The sequence below is a fragment of the Brassica napus genome, chromosome A5, assembly GCF_020379485.1.
Source record: "Brassica napus cultivar Da-Ae chromosome A5, Da-Ae, whole genome shotgun sequence".
Taxonomy (NCBI): domain Eukaryota; kingdom Viridiplantae; phylum Streptophyta; class Magnoliopsida; order Brassicales; family Brassicaceae; genus Brassica; species Brassica napus.
The window spans coordinates 5047371-5060514 of NC_063438.1; the positions used below are offsets into that span (position 1 = coordinate 5047371).

The 13144-nt window shown below is 36.0% G+C and overlaps 2 protein-coding genes across 2 annotated transcripts; one reads left to right on the forward strand and one right to left on the reverse strand.

Annotated features, from left to right (window-relative positions):
- The first annotated feature begins 2741 nt into the window (after positions 1 to 2741).
- LOC125609308 (DUF724 domain-containing protein 2-like) lies at positions 2742 to 3597 on the forward strand. The gene is made up of 2 exons (XM_048780609.1): positions 2742 to 2866; positions 2948 to 3597. The coding sequence occupies exons 1-2, from the start codon at positions 2783 to 2785 to the stop codon at positions 3422 to 3424; spliced, it is 561 nt and encodes a 186-aa protein (XP_048636566.1). The 5' UTR covers positions 2742 to 2782; the 3' UTR covers positions 3425 to 3597.
- A 4842-nt stretch (positions 3598 to 8439) lies between these two features.
- Positions 8440 to 11897, reverse strand: LOC125609309. Its single transcript, XM_048780610.1, has 2 exons — positions 10864 to 11897; positions 8440 to 10780 (listed from the first exon to the last, which is right to left on the reverse strand). The coding sequence occupies exon 2, from the start codon at positions 10176 to 10178 to the stop codon at positions 8514 to 8516; it is 1665 nt and encodes a 554-aa protein (XP_048636567.1). The 5' UTR covers positions 10179 to 10780; positions 10864 to 11897; the 3' UTR covers positions 8440 to 8513.
- Positions 11898 to 13144: the final 1247 nt, after the last annotated feature.

A 13144-nucleotide genomic window follows, 5' to 3' on the forward strand; every position in this document is an offset into this window, starting at 1 on the left:
TCTTGGAGGTTAAAATATTGTTTCTGGATGGGTTTCCAGAAAAAAGTTAAGTGTTTCAAATGTAAAAAAGAATGAAATGAGATTATATACTAAGGATTGGACATGTATATGGTAAGCTTAAAATTGTGATGTTTACAGACAACAAAAATTTAGAACCACAAAGGATCGAACCCAGAGGGAGAGAGTCTGCGTATTTGGATAGTGTGGGAGTTTAGCCACTAGGCCAAGAAGAATCATCTGTTATGGATTACATTTAATTTTATTTAACTCCAAACTGTAACACAAAAAAGAATTAAAATAGATTTTGAATCCACCACATATCGAACCCGGGGATAGAGAGACTTTTGAGTTATAAAAAGCCTTGGTTTAACCGCTGGTCTGAGGAGAATCATCTGTTAAAGAATATTACATAAGCATACTTAACCCAATTAATATAGGATAGGTTTCCAAAACAATACATTTCGATTGAAAAAAAACAAAACTCTTGCCGTCTCAACACTCTCGCCGTTTCAAACTTCTCGAATCTCACTCGTCTCCGCCTCTCGAATCTCTCTCTCATCTCCATATCTCTCGATCTCCGACGAAAACCCATCTCCAGAACTCTCTCTCTCTCGATCTTTTACGCGAGCTCTCTCTATTCTCCGAGAAAAACCATTTCTAGAGCTCTATCTCTTGAAGGTATGTTGCAGATTCAACCTTATGTGTGTTTTCTTTCTGAGAGATTGGTCTCCTGGTTTTTGCTTGTGTATAGACTTGCTCGTTTTAACCTAATATGATTCGTAGAATTCTAGTTCATGTGAAAGCATGTGTATAGACTTCGGGAAGGATTTGTATTTTTCAGGAAACCCTTCCTGAAAATTGGATTTTAATTAATTTAGACAAATAAAATTTTTCTTGTTTACGCAGGATAGAAACAAGATGGGAGATCCATTACCATTAAGACTAGCACTGCCTGAGCTGAGGTATCCGATTGGATCAGAGCCAGAGAAGACGATATCGATAAACCAACACTCGATAGTTGCTTATATCAAAACTGTTAAGGAAATTCTAGGAAATGATGAGTTCAACAGAATAAGAGGGACGTTTTTGGGACCGGTGATCAAGCTTGGAGAGAGGTCTTTGAAATTATCAGCTAAGATAGTGCACGCAGTTCTCACCAAAAGCATCAAGACAGTGAAGAGACACGAAGCATGGTTCCATTTTGGTGCTCAGCCAATGAGGTTCTCTATAAGAGAATTCCACATGGTGACTGGTTTGAAATGTAGTGGTGAAGCAAGAGAACCACGAGAGGGAACCGAGAAATTTAAGTGGGACTTCCTAAAAGGGCGTACTCATACAGTAAAGGACGTGGAGAAGCAGCTCAGAAACACAAAGAGAAGATGCTTCTGATGAGAGATTCTGCCTTGCAATGCTCCTCCTGATTGAGAGCATACTACTACAGAAGAGCCTTCTCGACGGTGGCACAACTTTTACTTTGGATTATGTGAAAATAGCGCAGGATATGGATGTCTTGATGACATACCCATGGGGGAGAACAGCTTTAATTTGCTGTTAAAATCACTTCAGAGAGCTGTCGACAAAAGCCTCGACAAAAACAATTATGATTTGCAAGGGTTCCCTATGGCATTTCTTATATGGATACTTGAGTCAGTACCTTTGCTACAGTATGCATTCAGTCAAGTTGTTCCTATTCTGAGCGTTCAACCGTCTACCCCAATATTTTTGTGTGAGAAGTACCTTCAAATAGCTTCTCCACAGCTGATAGATGTTCTCCTAATTGAAATCAAAGATCATGTAAGTTTTTACATTATTTTTTTCTTGTTTCTGTTTTGCCTTATGATTCTCCATTTAAAAGCTAATTATTTTTATGGTTTCAGCTTAAGGTCACATGCATCCTACCTCCTATTTCTAATGATCCAGAAGATGATGTTTGCATGGGAGACGAAGCTAATAAAGATCTGGATGACATGGCCGATTTATCCAAGAGAGGTTATAAGTTTAAAATTAGAGATTGGCGAAACATGTCAGTAGACCTATACGGTGCTAATGAAGAAATAAGAAGAGCATCTTTACTGTTTGGGAATGGAGGGATGAGTCAAGCTTCTACTTCGTATCAGGAGGAGTCTTTGGAATCAAAGATCAACAGAATCAGCGAGATGGTGGGAGATAATTTAAGGATCATGAACGATCGTTTGTGTTTGATTGAAAAAGACAGGAAACAGATTAAAGAACGTGTGACAAACCTAGAGAAACTACAAAGAGTTACTTCATATGAAACTCCAAACAATGAGGTAACTTTTTTTTCGGAAATTAAAATTAATGTTTATCTAGTTCTTGATTCAGTTTTGAGTTGTCAAGTAATTTGGAAGATGTTATACATATTTAGGCTTGCCTTCCTAATTTTTGTTGTACTTGCACAGACTGACACAACTCCATTTCATGAGACGGCTTCCAGACAAGGTGAAGCCAATGCAGATCAAGCAGATGAACAACTTAACAATGAGGCAAGTATAATTTGAAAACTGTTGGTATTTAAAATTATGAATTTGGTACGTGTTCATAATCCCATTCCTGACATCAGGATACACGAGAGCCTATGAATGAGATCACGAAAGAGACACCTGGTTCTCCAATAGCTCAACAGAATATTGAGACTCCAGTTCTTACTCAAATCCAGACGCAGCAGGTACCTTCTTTACAAAAATGGACTTTTCAAGTAATTTTTGGAAGCCCTTGTACGTGTTCATTCAACCATTCCTGAATTCAGGAGACTCACGAGCTTATGAATGAGATCATTTCACCAAACATTTCCGACACACAGCCAAATACCCGAGCTCGCAGAAATCTTTTAACAGAGCAAAATAAGGTATTACTTTCATTAAAACCTTTAATAAATACTCAGCAACTATCAAAATGACTGGATATCCTTGAATCTAAACCATCACAGGATGTAGAAAGCAGAGTTCAAAATCCCTTTGAGATCGGAGCAAATGTGGAGATTTCATCACAAGATGACAATACTTGTCATAAATGGTATCCAGGAAATGTGTTGGCAACATATTTGGTTGATGGGGTTGAGATGGTGAAAGTTGAGTACTTCGTCCCGTCTCTGGACGAAAAGAAGAGGAAAAGGAGTGTTGAGACACGTGTATCAATTGACAGAATACGTCCTCAACCACCACCTGAGAGATCTGGAGCGAAGAAAAGTTATGAGCTAATGCAGGACGTGGAGGCGTTCGACAATGGTGCCTGGTGCGCTGGAAAAGTTAAAGTCATTTTGTTTGATGGCTCGTGTTTTGTCTCTTTGAACAATTCTAAAGAACAAATTTACTTCCACCATTCTGAGATGCGAAAACCAAGAAAATGGGTAGATGGTGTTTGGGAGATGACAAAAAAGGTAAAACAAATGCCTTGGATCACTTGAATTGAAAAATAATGTCATTTGTTTAATATCTCGGTATTGATTTTCAGATGGAAGAAGAGCAGACGCAGAGTGTGAATCCAAGTGAAGGAGATGGTGATAAAAAGGTATGAAATATTTATACATCATACTAGGAATTAAGATATAAATGTATCTGAATTTTTGTCATTCAAAAAGGGGAAGCGAAGGCTGTCGCTTGTAAGAAAAATGAAGCAGCTGGTCCATCAGAAGATGGTGTTGGGAAAATGGCAAAAGAGGTAATAAAAATGAATAAGATCCACTTGAATTGAAGTTCAGGTCAATAGTTTGATATATCGGTTTGTTTCACAGATGGAAGTAAAGCAGGGTAAGAGTGTGAAACCAAGTCAAGACGATCATGCAAAAAAGGTATAAAAATATTTTTACTTCATATTAGGAAGGCATTCAAGTATAAAGATAAAAACGATCCTGAATTTTTGTCTTTATTTTAAATAAAGGGGAAGCCACATGTTGGTAAGAAGAAGAAAGCAAATGCTCAGCCAGTAGATTTGCTTCCTTTTCTACAGCGAGAAGAGAAGAGGCCAATACGACCTAGAAACCCTCCTATACCTGTAACACCTGAGGTAATCCTTCCAATTGATCCATTTGTGACACCTGAATTTCCTCGGTTTTCAAGGCTTGCACACTGGATGGATCTACGGGGCATATATCGTGTGTAAGCAACTTTTTGTCCTCGCATAAATATTCCTAATTTATTTTGTAAAAGTTTCGATTGATACTAGTTAATTTTATCAACTACAGACCGTTTTATATCAATGGAAAAGAAATTGAAAAAGAGTTCTTTCAAAAAATGGACGATGCAGAAAACAATCTCAACAAAGAGGTAATCAACACTGTTCTGTCTTCTATTTGATTGTGTCATATGTTTAGGAAGAGGTTGAGTTGAGCTATGCTAGATGTCCATGTTATAGCAGTTCTATATGAAGTTTCTAACTATATTGTTACATTGGCAGCACATAAATGTTGCATTTGAAATGCTAAATTGTAAGAGGGTTGAGCAAGGTGCTTGGTTCCGCAACAACAATCTTCCAGCAGCATGCTTTGTACCAGTCAAATTCTTAGAAGTGGTTGGGTACGCTTATGAATCTGTCAGGAAGCCACATAAGAAAAAAAAAAGTTATTGGAGGGCTGTGTAGGCGAACTTGTGAAAGGTTTAATACATCCAAAGAAGGTATGGCTGGAAGATGTTGATGTTATATATGGTGTCATTGAAGATAAGTTGAGCTGTCACTATATTGGGGTGGAGATACAATTGATGGACAACACAATCACACTCTTCCATTGTGGTCTTCCAAAAGCAAATATCAAACGTGCTCTTAATCAAATCCAAGAACTGGCAGGTAAAAATATTAGCTAATTTAGAAAATAAAAGTTTGTCACTTGCTGCTTGTGATTGTGATGCATTTTTACATATTCATTTTGTTGTCTGTTGGTGATTGATTTATTGTATAATTTTGGGTATTTATGACAGTGTTGATTAGTGCCATAAAGATGGAACTTCTTGGTGAAGAGGTTAATTTCGAAGATATCAGTCCATTTGAAGTTAAGTTTGCAGAAGGGCTTCCAAAGACAAAATTTCCATACAACTGTGGTATTTTTGTTGTGAAGATGCTGGAATGCAGGTCACTGGGATTGAAGAGCATGGCTAATATAAATGATGAAACTGCGATGGACTTACGAAGCAAGCTATGTTGTGAGATCTTCGACCAGTTTATGGATAAAGATTTCCAGGAAGGTCAAAGGAAGTGAAAATGTCATATTTGTTCTGTTTTCTACACTGTTTTTCTACTTTGATATTAATTATCCCTAACGTTTAAGTTTAAGTTTGTAATGAATTATCCCTAACGTTTTTTTCATTTAGATTGTTATTGAAAATTTTTTAGGATGTATTGATGAATTGTCAAATGCTTATGGTACTTTTAGGATGGGTTTCCAGAAAAAGAGTGAGAAAGCAAAATGCACCAAAGCCTAGCATATTCCTTTAAAGTTTACAAAAAAAATGAAAAAGAAAGTGATCCGATGTTGATTGAACTCGTGAACTCTCGAAAGATGAATCAAAGTGTGCAGCCGCTGTGCCAAGGGTGTTATACTTGCCAAAAGATATAATAAAACGATAATAACTTGTAACTTTTGAATATTTAATTAAAAACAGAAAAAAGTGAAAATATACACAACGGGAATCGAACACGGCTTATTGTGTGATAAGGGTACACTAAGAGTAGAAGGGCTTGCCACTAGGCTATGGTGGATATTCGATATCAGAGTAAATGTGAACTTATTTATTCACAGACGATAGATTTATATGATCTGGATATCATTTTAAGTATTCAGGATAGCTTTCCAAAAACAAATTCCTTTAAAGTTTACAAAAAAAAAATGAAAAAGAATGTGATCTGATGTTGATTGAACTCGTGAACTCTCGATAGATTAATCCAAGTGTGCAGCCGTTGTACCAAGGGTCTTATACTTGCCAAAAGCTACAATAAAACGAAAATAACGTTTGAATATTTAATTAAAAACAAAAAAAAATGTGAGTATACACAACGGGGATCGAACACGACTTATTGTGTGATAAGGGTACACTAAGAGTAGAAGGGCTTGCCACTAGGCTACGTTGGTTATTCGATAACAGAGTAAATGTGAACTCATTTATTCACAGACGATAGATTTATATAATCTGGATATCATTTTATGTATTCAGGATGGCTTTCCAAAAACAAATAAGCAAATCAGATAACCAAGTTATAAGAACACTAGGCCAAACCATTACAAAATAGTGAAAAACATTGAACAAGTTTTTTATTTAGGTTGTTAATTGAAGAAACAACACAAGAGAAACAAAAGTGCTTATTCATTTAAAATAAAAACTGAAAATCAAACATAATGTGGTCCTTAAAAACATAAAAAGAGAAGACGATAACATGAAATTACTCATGATGGAGCCAACTTTCGCCAAGTTTATCCCAATCAGGGACTTTGACCTTCACATCAGCAAGCATTCCTTCCGCTTCCGAGTGCTCTTCTTTGAGTTTCTCCAACTCAGCAGTTAAATCAAATTTTCCATCAGCTTTGATAATATCTTCAAGCAACTCGATTTGGACAGCAATTGAATTTGCTTTGCTGGATGCAAGATTCCAATCATTCTCAGATAGCCTGTATTCGTTGGACAAACGAAGAAGAGCCCTGTAATGTTCCACAGTTTCCTTCTTCCCCTTCTTGAAACCTTCGGCGGCATCACATCCGTAAACCTCCTCTATGGGACGCTTCATCATCTTCTTTGAACTTCCTTCCATTGAAACTTTGTCCTGCAACAAAATCGAAACTAAGATGTTACGATAAAATAGAAATAGAAAAAAGTTCATGAATTGAATGGAAAATGAGAAAAATCGAAAACTAACTTGTATTGCAAAAGGATATATCAAGCGAAATGAAGTGAGTGAATAAAAGGTCTGATATCGTCCCTTATATTTATAGAACAAAAAGGAACTCTTCGATTATTGAAGTCAGTTAAAATAAACTCTTGATTATTGTGGAACTCTTCGATTATTGAAGTCAGTTACTGAAATAACCAATCATATAACACCCAATCTTGACGAAAAGAAACTCTTCGGTTACTGAGTTACATGATGTCGTTTGGAAGAGACTCTTCGATTCCTGAGATATATGTTTGAACAAAAAAAAAAAAATCACCCATTACTCGTAGGAGAGTCGAACCCGGGTCGATCAAATGTTTCGGTATCATAGGTTTCGTGGTTTAGCCGCTAGGCTGAGGAGAATCATCTGTTAGTTGCTTCCACAAATTGAATTTACCCATACAATTTATAGTATAATACATTGGAAAGATCTTTGATAGTTCAGGATGGGCTTCCGATTGCGACAAATGTGATTCCTGAGATATATGTTTGAACAAAAAAAAAAAAAATCACCCATTACTCGTAGGAGAGTCGAACCCGGGTCGATCAAATGTTTCGGTATCATAGGTTTCGTGGTTTAGCCGCTAGGCTGAGGAGAATCATCTGTTAGTTGCTTCCACATAATTGAATTTACCCATACAATTTATAGTATAATACATTGGAAAGATCTTTGATAGTTCAGGATGGGCTTCCGATTGCGACAAATGTGATTCCTGAGATATATGTTTGAACAAAAAAAAAAAAAATCACCCATTACTCGTAGGAGAGTCGAACCCGGGTCGATCAAATGTTTCGGTATCATAGGTTTCGTGGTTTAGCCGCTAGGCTGAGGAGAATCATCTGTTAGTTGCTTCCACATAATTGAATTTACCCATACAATTTATAGTATAATACATTGGAAAGATCTTTGATAGTTCAGGATGGGCTTCCGATTGCGACAAATGTGATTCCTGAGATATATGTTTGAACAAAAAAAAAAAAATCACCCATTACTCGTAGGAGAGTCGAACCCGGGTCGATCAAATGTTTCGGTATCATAGGTTTCGTGGTTTAGCCGCTAGGCTGAGGAGAATCATCTGTTAGTTGCTTCCACATAATTGAATTTACCCATACAATTTATAGTATAATACATTGGAAAGATCTTTGATAGTTCAGGATGGGCTTCCGATTGCGACAAATGTGATTCCTGAGATATATGTTGAAAAAAAAAAAAAAAATCACCCATTACTCGTAGGAGAGTCGAACCCGGGTCGATCAAATGTTTCGGTATCATAGGTTTCGTGGTTTAGCCGCTAGGCTGAGGAGAATCATCTGTTAGTTGCTTCCACATAATTGAATTTACCCATACAATTTATAGTATAATACATTGTATATTACAAAAGTTGGATGTTACAAAAGTTGGATGGGATTCCAGAATAGTTGAATATTACTGTGTTTTTTCTAGCAAAGAAGTTTAAACTAAAAATTGAAATGAGATCAAAAGATAATGTTGTATATTACAAAAGTTGTAAGAAATCATACTTATTCAGGATAGGGTTCCAAAAGAAAAATGTATATGGTCTTGTGCATATCATGTAACCATCAAATAGCCAAACATCCAAATAATAATCGATAAAAATGTAAAAATGTAGAACTTCATCCTATAGGCCTCTGGCATGTGATCTTGTTGTGCCCTCCTGTGCCACATCTGCTGCACTTGTGGGACTGAGATTTAGATCCAGGAACCCCAAACTCGCCAACGGATCTCTTTCTCTTTGTAGGAGGGCGTCCACTTTTTTTTTGGTAGCTGGAGGTGGGCAAGACAGTTCATCAATATTCTCTGGATAGGTGGACGTTGACAACTCTCCACCAGGATGTATGCTTTCAGCATAAGCTTTAGCCCACGTTTCTGTCAAGTGAGAAGCATCAACAAAACGGTTTTCATCTCTCTTGATATGCTTAGCAGCAGCGATGGCATGGATGCAGGGGATCTTGTCAATGTCGAAAACATTACATGTGCAATGCCGCTTCTCCAAGTCAACAACAAACTTCATTGTTTCATTCTTCACCTCAAACTCGCTTCGATCAACTTGATACACATTCAACAACATTGCGGCCCCTAACCTAGATACCAATTTCTGAACAACTTTTGGAGTAACCAGGTGCTTATGTTTCGCAGCCGCTTCGCGTCGCTCAAAAAACCAAGTGGTCATCGTCAATCTGATAGTTTCAAGGAGAGAGATAATGGGCAACTCACGAGGCATCTTCAACATAGAATTGAGAGACTCTGCAATGTTGGTAGTCATGATATTATACCTGTTCGCAGGCGCATAGCTTCGTGCCCACTTCCTAAAATCAGACTCTTCCAGATACTTAGCCAATTCAGGACATTTATCCTTTATGTCCTTGAAGATTAACCAGAACTCGTGACACGTATAGGCATCAGCAGCGCTTTCCACCAGAGGTAGCAACCCAGTCTTCGCATATGTAGGAGTGATGTTGCGGAGCAGATGGATCCTGCAAATTCCATGGTGAGATAAGGGATATACATCCTCCAACGCTGAAGAAATGGAGTTAGCCCTGTCTGATACAAAAACAAGATCCGAAGCGTCCGGGATCTTCTGGCTCAAACCTCTAAAGAACCATTTCCAAGAGGCGCCGTTTTCTGCGTCAACCACTGCAAAGGCGAGAGGATATAGATGATAATTCCCATCTTGAGCACAAGCTGCCAATAAAGTCCCATTGAATTTTCCCTTCAGAAATGTACCATCTACTGCAATAACTCTCCTCATCAATGAAAATCCCCTTATCGATGGACCAAAAGCCACAAATGCATACTTGAACTTTCCTGCAGCATCAACATGTTGATAAGTCAAGGAACCAGGGTTTGTTTCTGTGATTTTATACAACCACCTAGACAAATTGTAATAGCTGTCTTCAGGAGTCCCTCTAACCAAAATCTGAGCTTCTTCTCTCACTCTCCAAGCTTGTTTGTAATTGATGTGAACACCATGCAGCATCCTGACCTGTTCAATGATCTGTTTCGGTTTGAGACCTTCCTTTTTTTCTCCATAATTGCTGGAAATCAAAGAACCCAACAACTTTGCAGATGCTTGTCTGTGGTTGGCTTTCCTGTGTGTTGTATCGCATGTATGCTCATGAACATACTTTTTAACAACGAAAAAATCTGAAACAGGTAGCTTGATAGCACGCATCCTCCACGTGCAATTTTCATCAACACAACTCAAAAGCACTCTTGACTTGTTAGAAGAGACAGTCTTGTACTCAAACTTCCACTCTAAAGCCCATTTCTTCATCCTCAACATCAACTCTCTCTTTGTCTTAAAATAGCTATTCACCTTAATATCGCCAGCTACTCTCGTGTTTGGTGAAAGTCCAATATGGACAGGGCTAAAATCCGGAAGAGCATTCAGAGGAACTGTAGAAACACCTTCATATAGAAAACTCTGCAAAAGTCAAGTAGTTCTGTAAGGCATAATACTTGATTATGAAGCATATCATGCAAACACAAACAGAAAAAGGGAATTAGGGACAATGTACCTGTTTTTCACTCTGCACAGTAGGAAGAATCACTGGATTGGCATTCAATGGAACAGTAGAAGCAAATGTATCAGAAGCTTGAATGTTACAGCTAGCTGAATCAGTACTAAAATCCGGAAGAGCATTCAGAGGAACTGTAGAAACACCTTCATATAGAAGACTCTGCAAAAGTCAAGTAGTTTTGTAAGGCATAGTACTTGATTATGAAGCATATCATGCAAACACAAACAGAAAAAGGGAATTAAGGACAATGTACCTGTTTTTCACTCTGCACAGTAGAAAGAATCGCTGGATTGGCATTCAATGGAACAGTAGAAGCAAATGTATCAGAAGCTTGAGTGTTACAGCTAACTGGATCAGTACTAACCTGCATAAGTCAAGTAGTTCTGTAAGGCATAATACTTGGTTATGAAGCATATCCTGAAAAGTCTAAGAAAAAATCATACAAACCTTAACACACAAACGACAGGTTCCATCAAATGCTCTAGTCTTGGAAATGAAAGTTCTGAGCTGACGAGTATTACCTATCGAGAGTGGGGGGAAACTTTCAATAATACATTTCATATCCAATGAAAAACCATAACTCAAACTGATTTCTTCCTCTTTAACACTAAAATCTTCAGAGACAATCTTCATCAAATCTTCATACAGTAGATCTTCTTCTATGGAAATGATTGATGCATTCCTCTTCAAATCAACAAGAAACTCCCACTGGAGAGATTCTTTTGAGATCCATTGTCCACAGATGCACAAAACTTCCATTGTTCTACAAAATCAACTTCAAATCATCAACAAATGAATAATATATAACAAAACCTAGATAATGTATAACAAAATGAAATGATTCAAACCTTAATCAAATCAGACACACGAGAGAGAGAATGAGATGAATAGACGTAGAAACGACAGATCAATTGAGAAACGACGACGACGATAAATAAACGGAGAGACGACGACGACGGATCAACGGAGAGGCGACGACGACGACGGAGAGACGACGACGACAAGGACGGGGAGACGACGACGGAGAGACGACGACGACGACGACGGAGAGACGAGAAGAAGAAGCGATGAAACGAGGACGGCGACAAATTGATTTCAAATTTGTTTTTTAAATTAGTTAAAGAAGGGGGCATAAGGGTAAATTGCCCCTTTAATGAAACCTATTTTTGTGAATTCTGATCCTGAGTGCTAGTTTGGGGAGGAAAACTTCATTTAGTGTTCTTTGTGTCATTTTCTCTTATAAACCGGCATCCAAATATATAAAATAATTTTTGTAATGCTCAGGTTTCATTCTTAGAATATGATACTTTTGATAATTAGAATTACACTTTTCAAATGCATGCTTTTAAATATAAAATTATATTTTCACAAAACAAAAATTCAGTAAATTCATTAAATCTTAAGAAAGCTATACAATTAGAAACATTCATTAACATTAATGATATATTTACGTATTTTTTAGAGACTAACCCGCCCGTAGGGCGGACCAAACCCTAGTAATTTTAATAATGACTATCTACTTGTTAACCCAAAAATTTCTCAAAATTTAACAATAAAAAAAATTATCAGATAAATCACTCTAACTAGTTAAGAAAGATTCTTTCTATAATTTAGTTGTTAATTCTGTTTGCTAGTTAAAAAAGTTATGTAAATAAATTAATTGTATATTTTCACTTTAGTTAGTCAATCAAAGTTGTTCATAGAATTTCATTTTTAACATTGTTTGGTAATTAAAATTTCATGTACATAAAATTATTTGCATATATATATATATATATATATATATATATATATATATATATATATATATTTCAATATCCTTATTTAATTTTAATGTAATATATTTATTAATTTTTATTAAATATCCCAATATTATTTTGAGAAAAAGACTAGGATAGCACCAAACCAAGTTTTTGTTCCCAAAGTAGCACTCAAGGCTCAAAGTCACAAAAATAGGTTTCATTAAAGAGGTAAATATACACTTATACCCCTTGGGTTAATTAATCCAAACCTTAGGGTTTAGAGTTAAGGGGTGGGGTTTTGGAATTAGGGCTAAATATTTTATAAAAAATAAATACTAAAATAAAAATAAAAATTTTTAAAACAGTTTCAAAAAGTATTTTTAAATTATAAAAATAAAATTTGAAAAAAAAAATTTCAAAAAAAAAAATTTCAAAAAAAAATTTATAAAAATTTTGAATCTGAAAACATATAATCTGAAACTATAAAATAAATTTTTTTAATTTTTTTAATTTTATTTATTTATTTAATTTCAAACCAAAGGTATTAGGGATATTTTAGCCTTTAATGAATGTCATTTTTGTGACTTTCTCTTTCTAGTGCTATTTTTGAGACATAAACTTCAAAAAGTGCTATTATTGACAATTGCTCTATTATTTTTGTTATATATTTTCTAAAATAATATATACAACAATTTGTACACGAAAATGATACCAATCAATTTTATATTGACAAAACTATAAAATTATATTTTTATGGTAAACTCACAATGTAAATTTTTTACTGCAAGTTACATCAAATCTTAACTTTTATCGTAACTTAGCTCTAATATTACAGTTTTAGCATAAGTTTAATAAAAAATTTACGAACCTAAATACAAACGTAAGTTTTGACCTTTGCGCGTGGCGTTATAGTAGTAAACATGGGCCTTTTGTTTTGGGTAGTTGGGCTTACTAAACAGATCGGAAAAGCGTGTGGTGGGTGGCAA